At 53.5% G+C, this 14,726-nt stretch overlaps 1 protein-coding gene across 1 annotated transcript in view; it reads left to right on the top strand.

The window, feature by feature from the left end:
• The first annotated feature begins 4,295 nt into the window (after positions 1-4,295).
• Positions 4,296-14,726, top strand: part of stx2 (syntaxin 2) — a 33,575-nt gene continuing 23,144 nt past the window's right edge. Inside the window, exon 1 of the mRNA XM_033043075.1 lies at positions 4,296-4,378. Coding sequence (XP_032898966.1) covers positions 4,349-4,378 — 30 coding nt within the window. The 5' untranslated portion in view covers positions 4,296-4,348. The remainder of the gene's footprint in view (positions 4,379-14,726) is intronic.

The following is a 14,726-nucleotide window of genomic DNA, read 5'->3' as shown; positions in this document are numbered from 1 at the left end:
CCTACTCCTGCACCTGTTGTCTATTGTCTATTGTCCCTTCATCAACTGCAGCATTGCTCATGAGCTCGGCTGTGGGGTGAGGAGCGACAGACTGTAGGAGGAGAGCAGGTAAACAAAAGCTTTTCACTGTACCTCAGTACACGTGACAGTAATAAACAAAACTAAGGACACAGAGAAGCCAAAGGAATATAATTACAACTAATAATTAAGTTATTAAGGCAGAGATAGACAAGTTCTTGATTAGAACAGGTGTCAATGGTTTCAGGAGAAGGCAGGAAATGGGATTAGGTGGCTGAGTTCAGCCAGACTCGATGGGCCGAATGGCCTAATATTACTCCTATAGCTTGTAAACTATCAGCACAATTACGATTTTTAAAAGACATTTGGACAGATATATGGATAGGAAGGGTTTAGAGGGCTTTGGGCCAAATGCAGGCAAATGGGACAAGCCCAGTATGCCAACTTGGTCAGCATGGACAAATGGGCTGAAGGGCCTGTTTCCACACTGTACACTGATATGACTCTATAAATATGAGTCTGACATCAGGGACATGCTTGACAGAGTGTGGCATCAAGGAACCCTGGTAAGGCAAGTCACTGGGCCCAGGGTAACCAATGTGGTGGTTGGAGTCAGATGTGACAGAGAGGAGGGTGGTTGTGGTTGATGGAGATCACAAAAAAAGCACATCAGCGCCTCTACTTCCTGAGAAGTTTATGGAGAGTCGGTATGTCAAAGAGGATTCTCTTGAGCTTCTACTGGTGCACGGTAGAGAGTATACTGACCGGTTGCATCGTGGCCTGGTTCGGCAACTTGAACGTCCAGGAGCGAAAAAGACTACAAAAAGTTGTGACCACTGCCCAGTCCATCACCGGCTCTGACCTCCCCACCATCGAAGGGATCTATTGTCCTCGCTGCCTCAAAAAGGCAGCCAACATCATCAAGGAGCCATACCATCCTGGCCACACACTCATCTCACCACTGCTATCGGGAAGAAGGTACAGGAGCCTGAAAACTGTAACGTCCAGGTTCAGGAACAGCTGCTTCCCCACAGTCATCAGGCTATTAAACACGACATCCTCATAAGAAATGAACTACAATAGACTATTATAATAATTATTATTGCACTGTTATTGTTTGGGGTTTTTTCTGAGTTCTTATTATATTATTTATTGTGATTACATATTCTGTTGTGTTGCATCAGAAGAATTTCATTGTTCTATCTGGGACATATGACAATAAAATACTCCTGACTTGATCTTTACAAGAGATCCTTGGGGCAGGTCCTGGGCCCTAGCAGCAGCATAATCAAGGACCAGTCTCACCCCGGTCACTCCCTCTTCTCCCCTCTCCCATCAGACAACAGATACAGAAATGTGAAAACGCACACCTCCAGATTCAGGGACAGTTTCATCCCGGCTGTTATCAGGCAACTGAACCATCCTACCACCAACAGGAGAGCAGATCTGAACTACTATCTACCTCATTCGAGACCCTCGGACTATCTTTGCTCAGACTTTACTGGACTTTATCTTGCACTAAACGTTATTTAAGTTATTCCCTTTATCATGTACCTGTGGATAGGTTGATTGTAATCATGTATTGCCTGGTTAGCACACACAACCGAAACTGGACAGAACAAACTACACCAGGTCCTGGCGGTCCTGTGGTAACTGCCTCAACTATAGACACCCCAAATACTCGCCACATCCCACAGCACCAACACACACAAGGAACCCAATGGCATCCCGGGTAAAGCAACCCTCTTTATTGGCAACCCATCCACCACCTTAAACACTGAAGAAGGATCCCCAACTTGAAACTTCACCTATCCACACAGATGCTGCCTGGCCCGCTGTGTTTTAGTCGAGATCTGTGGACCCTCCCTCCCCCCACCTCCACAGTGACCGCAGATTTCACCGTCTACACATCGCACCGCGGTTACTCGCCCAGGCTGTTCCGACAGACCCCCCCCCCCCCCCCCCCCACCCCCGGCCGTGGACCAGAATAGCCTTGCAGGGGAGCGCCACCGCCCGCAGGTTCCCCACCAAGTCACGCACCATCCTGGCTTGGGGCTGCGGGCGGGGCCTGTTGCTATGGGTGTGGCTGGAGGCGGGGTTGGGCTTGGTGGGTGGGGCCAGGGTCGATGCACCATCCAGAGCATCCTTACCAACTGTATCACAGTATGGTATGGCAACTGCTCTGTCTCCGACCAGAAGGCATTGCAGAGGGTGGTGAAAATTGCCCAACGCATCACCGGTTCCTCGCTCCCCTCCATTGAGTCTGTCCAAAGCAAGCCTTGTCTGCGGAGGGCGCTCAGCATCGCCAAGGACTGCTCTCACCCCAACCATGGACTGTTTACCCTCCTACCATCCGGGAGGCGCTACAGGTCTCTCCGTTGCCGGACCAGTAGGTCCAGGAACAGCTTCTTCCCGGCGGCTGTCACTCTACTCAACAACGTACCTCGGTGACTGCCAATCACCCCCCCCCCCCCCCGGACACTCCTCCCACAGGAAAAACACTATGTCTGTATATATGCTAATGTAAATATTTATTCAAATCATATGCTATGTCGCTCTTCCAGGGAGATGCTAAATGCATTTCGTTGTCTCTGTACTGTACACGGACAATGACAATTAAAGTTGAATCTGATGGGGGCGGGGTCTGCGAGGGGCGGGGTCTGTGTGTGTGGGGGCGGGGTCTGTGTGTGGGGGGGGTCTGTGTGTGTGGGGGCGGGGTCTGTGTGTGGGGGCGGGGTCTGTGTGTGGGGGGGGGGTCTGTGTGTGGGGGCGGGGTCAGTGTGTGGGGGCGGGGTCTGTGTGTGTGTGGGGGGTGCGGGGTCAGTGTGTGGAGGCGGGGTCTGTGGGGGCAGGGTCAGTGTGTGTGGGGTCTGTGTGTGTGGGGGCGGGGTCTGTGTGTGTGTGGGGTCTGTGTGTGTGGGGGCGGGGTCTGTGTGTGTGTGGGGGGGGCGGGGTCTGTGTGTGGGGGCGGGGTCTGTGTGTGTGTGGGGCGGGGTCTGTGGGGGCGGGGTCTGTGTGTGGGGGGCGGGGTCAGTGTGTGTGGGGGCGGGGCCCGTGTGTGTGGGGGCGGGGTCTGTGTGTGGGGGCGGGGTCAGTGTGTGTGTGGGGGGGAGGCGGGGTCAGTGTGTGTGTGTGTGTGGGGGCGGGGTCAGTGTGTGTGGGGGCGGGGTCTGTGGGGGCGGGGTCTGTGTGTGGGGGCGGGGTCAGTGTGTGTGGGGGCGGGGTCAGTGTGTGTGTGTGTGGGGGGGGAGGCGGGGTCAGTGTGTGTGTGTGTGTGTGGGGGCGTGGTCAGTGTGTGTGGGGGCGGGGACTGTGGGGGCGGGGTCTGTGTGTGGGGGCGGGGTCAGTGTGTGTGGGGGCGGGGTCAGTGTGTGTGTGTGGGGGGGAGGCGGGGTCAGTGTGTGTGTGTGTGGGGGGCGGGGTCAGTGTGTGTGGGGGCGGGGTCTGTGTGTGTGGGGGCGGGTCTGTGTGTGTGTGTTTGTGGTGGGGGCGTGTCTGTGTGTGTGGGCGGCGGGTTCTGTGTGTGTGTGTGGGGTTGCGGTTTTTGTGTTTGTGGGGCGGGGTCAGTTGTGTGTGGCGGGGTCATGTGTGTGGGTGCGGTTCTGTGTGTGTGGGCGGGTTCTGTGTTGTGGCTGGGTCGGTGGTGTGTGGGTCGTGTTTTGTTGTGTGTGGTTGGTGTTGTGGCTTTGGTCTGTGTGTGTGTGTATTTTTGTGGTGGTTCTGGTTGCTTGTGTTTTGGGGTTGGCGTTTGTCTTTGTGGTTTTTTGGCGGTTTCGTTGTTGTTCTGGGTCCTTGTTTTTGTTGTTTGTTTGGGGCGGTTTTGTCTATGTGTGTGTGGGGGCGGGGTCTGTGTGTGGGGGCGGGGTCTGTGTGTGTGGGGGCGGGTCTGTGTGTGTGTGGGGGCGGGTCTGTGTGGGGGGGCGGGGTCTGTGTGTGTGTGGGGGGGGCGGGGTCAGTGTGTGGGGGCGGGGTCTGTGTGTGGGGGGCGGGGGCTGTGTGTGTGTGGGGGCGGGTCTGTGTGTGTGTGTGTGTTGGGGCGGGGTCTTTGTGCTGTGGGCCGGGTCTGTGTGGGGGGGGCCGGGTCTGTGTGGGGGGGCGGGGTCTGTGTGTGTGTGTGTGGGGGCGGGGTCTGTGTGTGGGGGCGGGGTCTGTGTGGGGGGGCGGGGTCAGTGGGGGCGGGGTCTGTGTGTGGGGGCGGGGTCTGTGTGTGGGGGCGGGGTCTGTGTGTGGGGGCGGGGTCTGTGTGTGGGGGCGGGGTCAGTGTGGGGCCGGGGCGGGCGGCAGTGCGCAGGTGCGTTGCCGGCGGTGGGGAGCGGGTGCCGGCGCCACCATGAAGGACCGGCTGGGGGACCTGCGGGCGGTGAGTGAGGGCTAGGGAGGGCGGGATGGGCCGAGTGGGCCGGGCCGGGCACCATGAGGCGGGGGGGGGGGGGGAGACCGGGCCCTCAGGGGAGTGGCCTCTCCCCGCCCGATGCCAGGACCGTTACCCGGGGCTGGAGCGTCGAGGCCCGGCTCCCGTTACCGGCGGCGCCGCCCCCTCCCCCCTCTCTCTTTCCACTCTCCCCTTCTCTCTCTCCCCTTCTCTCTCTCCCCTTCCCTCTCTCCTCTCTCTCTCTCTCCCCTTCTGTCTGTCCCCTTCTCTCTCTCTCCACTTCTCTCTCTCCCCTTCTCTCTCTCCCCTTCTCTCTTTCTCTCTCTCTCCCCTTCTCTCTCTCCCCTTCTGTCTCTCCCCTTCTCTCTCTCTCCACTTCTCTCTCTCCCCTTCTCTCTCTCCCCTTCTCTCTTTATCTCCCTCTCTCCTGCTCCTCTCTCGCCCTTCTCTGCTTTCGCCCAGTCTCCTTCTCTCTCTCTCTCTCTCCCCGTCTTCTCTCCCCTTCTCTCTCTCCCCTTCCTCTCTTCCCCCCTTCCTCTCTCCCGCTCTCTCTCCCCTTCTCCTCTCTCCCTTCTCATCTCTCTCATCCCCTTTCCCTCTCTCTCTCTCTCCCCCTTCTCTCTCTCCTCTTCTCCCCCTCTCTTCGCGCCCCCCTTTTCCCTCTCCCCTCTCTCTCTCTCTTCCCTTCTCTCTCTCTCCACTCTCTCTCCACTCTCTCTCTCCATTCTCTCTCTCCACTCTCTCTCTCCACCTTCTCTCTCTCCACCTTCTCTCTCTCCACCTTCTCTCTCTCCACCTTCTCTCTCTCCACCTTCTCTCTCTCCACCTTCTCTCTCTCCACCTTCTCTCTCTACATTCTCTCTCCTCTCCCCCCCCCCTTCTCTCGTCCCCTTCCCTCTCCCCTCTCTCTCCTCCCTTCTCCCCCTTCTCCTCTCTCTCTCCCATCCGCTCTCCCTCCCTCTCCTTCTCTCCCTTCTCTCTCTCTCGCTCGTCTTCTCTCCTCGGAGGTCTGTAGCTCTCGCTCCTCTCTCTCTCTCTCTCTCTTTCCTCTCTCTCTCCTCTCTCCTCTCTCCTTCTCGTCTCTCTTCTCTCTCTGATCTCTCTCTCTCTCTCTCTCTTCTCCTCTTCCCCCTCTCTATCCCCCCTTCCCTCTCTCCTCTCTCTTCCCCCTTCCTCTCTCTCCCTCCCTCTTCTCCACTCCTCTCTTCTCTCCCCTTCTATCCCTTCCCACTTCTCTCTCTCCTCCCCTCTTCTTCGCTCTCCTCTCTCCCCCTTCTACTCTTCTCTCACCCCCTTTCTCCTCTTCTCTCTCCGCTCCTTCTCTCTCTCTCCCCCTTCTCTCTCTCCCCAACTCCTCCCTCCCTTCTCTTTCCTCTCCTCCCTCTCTCTCTGTGCCCCCCCCCCCCTAGAGCCTACAGACCCATCCCCTATACCCCCGCTGTATTCCCCCACCCCCCCCCCCCGTTCCCAAACATTGGCCAGACTATCCCCCGGGGGGTTGGGGAATGTTGTGTGTCTGGGTCAGTCAGTCTGTGGGGTCAGCTGGGGAGGGAGATTGTTCAGGACTGTCGGGAAGTTGAACCACAGCTCGAGGTACATCGTGGATTAACTGGCAGAGTCGGGGTAACTCGCACTGCGTTCACTCTGCTCCACAAAGTAATGAGTATGGTGTTGTTATAAGTTGTAAAATGTGTATTGGTGTTGTCATACACTCTCTGTAAGACCAATATTAGTCTAGTTTCAGATAACAGTTTCACTGCCGTATGTATTGAAACCAACAATGAAATTCTTACAGGTCTGTAAACACTACTCGTAGATAACTCAATAAACAAAAGAAAGTTCAACAAATTAAAATAAGCAATATTAGTTCAAAACAAGAACCCAAAGTGGCCAGTGCAGCCAAGATATTAATGAAGTTGTTGGTGTTTGTTGTGTTCAAGTGCCTGAGGGTTGTTGGCAAGAAGCTGATCCTGAATCAGGAGGTCCAGGGTTTATGAATGTCTCCAACTTACTCCTAGATGTTGGCAAGCACATGATATCCAGAAACCTTGTTAGCGTGGAGGAGGGCTGAAGGATAGATTGGCACTGATGTCCTTGGAGTGCCGGAGGCACAGGCCTGACCGTACAAAGGTTTATAAACTCACGAGGGTAGATAAGGTGGATAGTCAGAGCCTTTCCCCTTAAGGTAGCAGAGGATTTAAGGTGAGAGGTGAAAGATGAAATGGGACCTGAGGGGCAAGTTTTTTCACACAAAGTGGTGGGTTTTTGGAACGAGCTGCCAGAGGAATATGGAGAGACAGATCCAATCAAAATATTTAACTGATTTTTAGACAGGTATGAGGTTAGTGATGATTTAGAAGGACCAAGCACTGGCTTGGCGATCGCTTCGCCCAACACCTTCCCATTAACCAACCTGATCTCCCGGTGGCTCAGCACTTCAACTCCCCCTCCCATTCCAAATCCGACCTTTCTGTCCTGGGCCTCCTCCATGGCCAGAGGGAGTCCCAGAGCAAATTGGAGGAGCAGCACCTCATATTTCGCTTGGGGAGTTTACACCCCAGCAGTATGAACATTGGCTTCTCCAATTTCAGGTAGTCCCTGCTTTCTCCCTCCTTCCCCTCCCATTCCCAGCTCTCCCTCAGCCCACTGTCTCCGTCTCTTCCTTTCTTCTTCCCGCCCCCCCCCCCCCACATCAGTCTGAAGAAGGGTCTCAACCCGAAACGTCACCTATTCCTTTGCTCCATAGATGCTGCCTCACCTGCTGAATTTCTCCAGCATTTGTGTCTACCTTAGAAGGGCATTGACTAACTGCAGGTGAATGAGACTAATCAGCATGGAGCACTTGGGCTGAAGGGCCTGCCTGTATCCATGCCGTAGAATCCATGCTGTAGCTCTTTGTGAACTAGGAAGTGTGGTAGCCAGTTGGTTGTGAAAATTGGATGCAATCTTGGTGCTGCATCAAAAACATGGCTGAGATTTATTGAACGCCATCGTAACAGGCAGCCTCTGGCTAACGTCCCAGCCAAGGCCTCTACTTCCTTAGGTTTAGGAAGTTCAGCATGTCCCCTACAACTCTCAGCAACTTCTACAGATGCACCATAGAAAGCATTTCATTGGGATGCATCACAGCACGGTTTGGGAACAGCAAGACCGCAAGAAACTGCACGGAATTGTGGACAGTTGCAGCCCTGACCATCGCACGAACCAACCTCCCGTCTATCGACTCTATTCACACTTCACGCTGCCTCGGCAAGGCCAGCAGCGTAATCAAGGACCAGTCGCACCCTGGCCACTCCCTCTTCCCCATCGGGCAAGAGGTACAGAAGTGTGAAAACACACACCTCCAGATACAGAGACAGTCAGTTCCTTCCCAGCTGTTATCAGGCAACTGAACCATCCTATCACAACCAGAGAGCGGTCCTGAACTACTATCTACCTCACTGGTGACCCTCGCTCGGACTATCCTTGACTGGACGTTGTCGGCTTTACCTTGCACTAAACGTTATACCCTTACCATGTATCTGTACAGCTGTGAATGGATCGATTGTAATCATGTGTTGTCTCTCCGCTGACTAGTTAGCACGCAACAGAAGCTTTTCACTGTACCGAGGTTAGGGTTAGGGTTAGTAACTTTCCCTAACCCTAACCCTAACCCTAACCCTAACCCTAACCCTAACCCTAACCCAAAATGGACTGGACTGCACCGTGCCCCCCCCCAGGGTAACGAGACCCTCACACAGAGGGACACAGAGAGATATGTGAGCAGTGAGAGTGTTTGTGCCTCGCAGTGCGAGCGAGTGTTGCCACAGTCCCGCGGAGGATGTGACTACCTGTGGGCTGTGGGGCGGCTCCCAGCCACACTGCGGTTTGAAAGGAGTGATATTTGTGCTGTCTGTTGGTTGCGTGAGATTATTATCTCTTGTGTGTGAGTCGTGTCTGCGGTCTCGCTGCTGGCCCGCGGGACGTTGATGCCTGACCCCCTCAGGCAAGGGTGACCCCTGAACCCTGTAGCTGTCGACGCAGCCCCCCCTCCATCATTGTAATTGCTCTCTCGTAACCTCGGCTTCTGAAGACTCAAACATTGTGGCAGGAAGTGGGTTTGTGAATAGACTTGCAGGGACGGGATGGGGGGGGGGGGCTTTGGGGAAGAGTCTCCAGAATGTTGGGGTCAAGGGATCAGCAATGACACCAGTCATTGAAAGTGGGCATGCAGGTGCAGCAGGCAGTGAAGAAAGCGAATGGTATGTTAGCTTTCATAGCAAAAGGATTTGAGTATAGGAGCAGGGAGGTTCTACTGCAGTTGTACAGGGTCTTGGTGAGACCACACCTGGAGTATTGCGTACAGTTTTGGTCTCCAAATCTGAGGAAGGACATTATTGCCATAGAGGGAGTGCAGAGAAGGTTCACCAGACTGATTCCTGGGATGTCAGGACTGTCTTATGAAGAAAGACTGGATAGACTTGGTTTATACTCTCTAGAATTTAGGAGATTGAGAGGGGATCTTATAGAAACTTACAAAATTCTTAAGGGGTTGGACAGGCTAGATGCAGGAAGATTGCTCCCGATGTTGGGGAAGTCCAGGACAAGGGGTCACAGCTTAAGGATAAGGGGGAAATCCTTTAAAACCGAGATGAGAAGAACTTTTTTCACACAGAGAGTGGTGAATCTCTGGAACTCCCTGCCACAGAGGGTAGTCGAGGCCATTTCATTGGCTATATTTAAGAGGGAGTTAGATGTGGCCCTTGTGGCTAAGGGGATCAGAGGGTATGGAGAGAAGGCAGGTACGGGATACTGAGTTGGATGATCAGCCATGATCATATTGAATGGCGGTGCAGGCTCGAAGGGCCGAATGGCCTACTCCTGCACCTAATTTCTATGTTTCTATGTTTCTATCATTATCTGTGAGGGGGAGGCAGGAATGGCAGGAATTAGGGACCAGAGGGTTGAGGTATGAACGTGGGTGAGAAGGAGTCAGGAGGAACTCAGTGGGTCGGGCTGTGGAGGGAATGGACAGGTGAGGTTTCAGCCCTGTGTCGTTTGTACTCGAGGATGTCGGTCGCCTCAGAGCCCGCTGTCGGTGTTCGGTGGGTGAACAGAACTGCCGACTGAGTGTGTGGTTTATATATGACAAATCCTGCAGCAATACTCTGACAGGCACATTTGTCTTCATACATACGAAGAAGAAGTTGGAAGAAGGGTTCCAACATCCACAGATGCTGCCTGACCCGCTGAGTTACTCCAGCACTCTGTGAAACGTCACCTATCCATGTTCTCCACAGATGCTGCCTGACCCGCTGAGTTACTCCAGCACTCTGTGAAACGTCACCTATCCATGTTCTCCACAGATGCTGCCTGACCCGCTGAGTTACTCCAGCACTCTGTGAAACGTCACCTATCCATGTTCTCCACAGATGCTGCCTGACCCGCTGAGTTACTCCAGCACTCTGTGAAACGTCACCTATCCATGTTCTCCACAGATGCTGCCTGACCCGCTGAGTTACTCCAGCACTCTGTGAAACGTCACCTATCCATGTTCTCCACAGATGCTGCCTGACCCGCTGAGTTACTCCAGCACTCTGTGAAACGTCACCTATCCATGTTCCCCGCAGATGCTGCCTGACCCGCTGAGTTACTCCAGCACTCTGTGAAACGTCACCTATCCATGTTCTCCACAGATGCTGCCTGACCCGCTGAGTTACTCCAGCACTCTGTGAAACGTCACCTATCCATGTTCTCCACAGATGCTGCCTGACCCGCTGAGTTACTCCAGCACTATGTGAAACGTCACCTATCCATGTTCCCCACAGATGCTGCCTGACCCGCTGAGTTACTCCAGCACTCTGTGTCATTTTAAAATAGAGAAATAGCCAGCTTTTAATTGGGATGAATGGAGTACAAATGTACCAGTGGGCGGTGTTGCAGCTTGGAGTGATCTCACTGTGGTGAGGGGTGGGACTGGGTGTTGCCCTTGGCCTTGGTACAGCCGGCTCTGAGCTGCTGTTACAGGAACACTTGAGAGAACCACAAAGAACACGAGGGTGGGGAAAGTTACTGATGAGATGAGACGAGCTGGAGAGAGTTGAACGTAGAGCAGAGTTGTGTCGGGACCACTCTGTGCCGCACGCACGCTCTGCCTTGTCTGTATTGGAGATGCTCTCCATTTCACTCCCGGCCGCACCCCCGCCCCCACTTTGTAACAAGTCACGTTTGATGAAGGTGTGGGGTGTATGAATGTTTCTGCGGTCGGGGGTAGCGTTACCCAGGGCAGAGTTGCCACCAGCTGCAGACGGAGGTTTATTCAAGTCTTTACCTCCCCGTGGCCAGTCCCCGCCCGCGAGTCGCAAGTGCCTGCCATCCCCCTCACTCACACGCCAGACCTATCAGTGTGTGTCAGCTGCCGCTGCCAAGCCCACGGTACCAGCAGCTTGCCACTGATGCCATTGACATATACAACAGTATCACTGTAGAAGCATCACTTACAGAGAGTGATTCAACAAGCTGCCGGGGTTTGCCAGGGTCGGGGTGCCAGCGGAGTGGGAAGGGGAGGTGGGCAGGGGGTGGAGCTGCTGCCTGGTTTCAGAGCGGAGTGGGAAGGAGAGGTGGGCAGGGGGTGGAGCTGCTGCCTGGTTTCAGAGCGGAGTGGGAAGGGGAGGTGGGCAGGGGGTGGAGCTGCTGCCTGGTTTCAGAGTGGAGTGGGAAGGGGAGGTGGGCAGGGGGTGGAGCTGCTCACACACTGTGCTGCAGTACATCAGCTTTTGTTTTACTGTCCAGCACCAGTGGAAACGAGGGTTTTATTGTCATACTAGACCAAGTGGGACGCGTTGGGTCACGTCCCCGCAAGGCACGTTTCCGGGGGGGGGGGGGGGGGGGGGCTGTCACACACACACACACACACACAGTGTGGAAACAAACCCACCTTGCCCACACCGGCCAACATGTCCCATCTACACTAGTCCCACCTGCCTGTCCATATCCCTCCAAACCTGTCCTAGCCATGCATCTGTCTAACTGTTTCTTAAACTTTGGGATAGTCCCAGCTTCAACTATCTCCTCTGGCAGCTTGTTCCATACACCCACCACCCTCTGTGTGGAAAAGTTACCCCTCAGATTCCGATTAAATCGTTTCCCCTTCACCTTAAACCCATGTCCTCTGGTCCTCGATTCCCCTACTCTGGGCAAGAAACTCTGTGCATCTACCCGATCTATTCCTCTCATGATTTTATACACCTCTATAAGATCAACCCCCTCATCCTCCTGCGCTCCAGGGAGTAGAGTCCCAGCCGAGTCAACCTCTCCCTGTAGCTCACACCCTCTAGTTCTGGAAACATCATCGTAAATCTTCTCTGAACCCTTTCCAGCTTGACAACATCTTTCCTGTAACACGGTGCCCAGAACTGAACACAATACACTAAATGTGGTCTCACCAACGTCTTATACAACTGCAATATGACCTCCCAACTTCTCTCCTAAATACTCTGACTGATGAAGGCCAATGGTAGAGGGTTGCTTCTTGGACTGGAGGCCTGTGACTAGTGGTGTGCCTCAGGGTTCGGTGCTGGGCCCGTTACTGTTTGTCATCTACATCAATGATTTGGATGAGAACATACAGGGCAAGATTAGCAAGTTTGCTGATGATATAAAAGTGGGTGGTTTTGCAGATAGTGAAGATGGGTGTGAACGATCGCAGCAGGATCTGGATCGATTGGCCAGGTGGGTGGAGGAATGGTTGATGGAATTTAATACAGAGAAGTGTGAGGTGTTGCATTTTGGGACGTCTAACAAGGGCAGGTCCTACACAGTGAATGGTCGGGTTCTGGGGAGTGTTGTAGAGCAGAGGGATCTAGGAGTACAGGTGCATGGTTCCTTGAAGGTGGAGTCGCAGGTAGATAAGGTGGTCAAAAAGGTGGTCACATCTGTGGAGTCCTTTAAGTTCCTGGAACCATCATCTCCAAGGACCTTAAGTGGGGGGCTACCATCGACTCCACAGTCAAAAAGGCACAACAGAGGATGTACTTCGTGCGGCAGCTGAGGAAGCACAATCTGCCCCAGGCAACGATGGTCCAATTCAACACGGCCATCGTAGAGTCTGTCCTCACCTTCTCCGTCATGGTCTGGTTCGGCTCAGCCACAAAGCACGACATCCGGAGGCTGCAGTGAATCGTCCGATCAGCTGAGAAGATTATTGGCTGCAACCTTCCCTCCATTGATGAACTGTACACTGCAAGGGCCAGGAAGCGAGCGGGCAAGATCATCTCTGACCCCTCTCACCCTGGCCACAAACTCTTTGAATCACTTCCCTCTGGAAGGCGACTCCGGACTGTCAAAGCTGCCACAGCCAGACATAAAACAGTTTTTATCCATGAATAGTAGCTCTACTCAACAGCCAAATATCTGTAGCCTCCTTTTGCTCTGGTATTTTATTTAATTCACATGTTTAATCGATAATGTTTTATTATTAATGTTTTATGTTCTATGTGTCATTCCTAACTGTCACTGTATGTCATGTTGTCACTTGTGGGCGGAGCACCAAGTCAAATTCCTTGTATGGGAATACTTAAACGTATGAATTATTCAGCTGCGGTTACCGTTGGCAACGTCCTATTGTGATGTCTCTGGCAGTGGGCAGCTTGAGAGCCCATTGTGATAGTCACACTGTGAGTGGCATTGAAGGCTGTCTGTCTATGTTGTTCAGAGCTGATTTGGAGGTGGCAGTGTTTAATAGCCTGATGCTGGTCGTGATGATGGGTGGAGGTAGTACACAGAAAACTTGTGCCCAGAAGCTGAGTGGAGACAAGACTTTGGGCATGTTGTGGACGTTACATCCTGTCATCCCTCTACCTCCCACCACTGGCCGTGGTACTCACCACTGTGGCATCTTCTGAAAACTACAACCTCCAGTTCCATCTGCTCGCTCAGTACAGCTGTGGCGTGGATCGTGGATACAGCTGTGGCATGGATATAACTGTGGCGTGGTTAGTGGATACAGCTGTGGCATGGATAGTGGATACAGCTGTGATGTGGATAGTGCATACAGTTGTGATGTGGATAGTGCAGACAGCTGTGTCGTGGATAGTAAATACAGCTGTGGCGCGGATAGTGGATGCAGCTGTGGCCTGGATCGTGGATACAACTGTGGCGTGGATAGTGGATGCAGCTGTGGCATGGATACAGCTGTGACGTGGATACAGCTGTGGCGCGGATACAGCTGTGACGTGGATACAGCTGTGGCGTGGATACAGCTGTGGCGTGGATCATGGATACAGCTGTGGCGTGGATAGTCGATACAGCTGTGACATGGATACAGCTGTGGCGTGGATCATGGATACAGCTGTGACATGGATACAGCTGTGACGTGGATACAGCTGTGGCGCGGATACAGCTGTGACGTGGATACAGCTGTGACATGGATACAGCTGTGGCGTGGATCATGGATACAGCTGTGGCGTGGATACAGCTGTGACGTGGATACAGCTGTGGCGTGGATCGAGGATACAGCTGTGGCGTGGATACAGCTGTGGCGTGGATCGAGGATACAGCTGTGGTGTGGATAGTCGATACAGCTGTGACATGGATACAGCTGTGGCGTGGATCATGGATACAGCTGTGGCGTGGATACAGCTGTGGCGTGGATACAGCTGTGGCGTGGATCGAGGATACAGCTGTGGCGTGGATGTTTCGCTGAGATAGCTTTGCTGAATCAGCCATTTACAGTTCACCCGCATTGACGATCTATCGAGGAAGGGCCTACGTATGTTGTCCATAACTTCACCCATCGGCTGCTGCTGTTTTTACACTTAGGGATGTAATGCTGAGGCTCTATAAGGCCTCTCCACATCCACCCGATCCAAGTCTTTCACTATTCTGTACTGGGCTGGAGTTTAGAAGAATGAGGTGGGACCTTATTGAAACTTACCGAATAGTGAAAGGCTTGGATAGAGTGGATGTGGAGAGGATGTTTCCACTAGTGGGAGAGTCTAGGACTAGAGGTCACAGCCTCAGAATTAAAATACATTATTTTCAGAAGGAGATGAGGAGGAATTTTATTAGTCAGAGGGTGGTGAATCTGTGGAATTCTTTGCCACAGACGGCTGTGGAGGCCAAGCCAGTGGATATTTTTAGGGCAGAGATAGATAGATTCCTGATTAGTGCGGGTGTCAGGGGTTATGGGGAGAAGGCAGGAGAATGGGGTTAGGAGGGAGAGATAGATCAGCCATGATTGAATGGCAGAGTAGACTTGATGGGCCGAATGGCCTAATTCTGCTCCTATCTCTTATGACCTCATGACTTTCATTTGCTCAGATTCCCTTTCCAGGTAATAGTCCGCTAGGGAAAGCAG

The sequence above is a fragment of the Amblyraja radiata genome, chromosome 25 (genome assembly GCF_010909765.2).
Source record: "Amblyraja radiata isolate CabotCenter1 chromosome 25, sAmbRad1.1.pri, whole genome shotgun sequence".
NCBI classification, from domain to species: domain Eukaryota; kingdom Metazoa; phylum Chordata; class Chondrichthyes; order Rajiformes; family Rajidae; genus Amblyraja; species Amblyraja radiata.
This window is presented reverse-complemented; position numbering and strand designations above follow the sequence as displayed.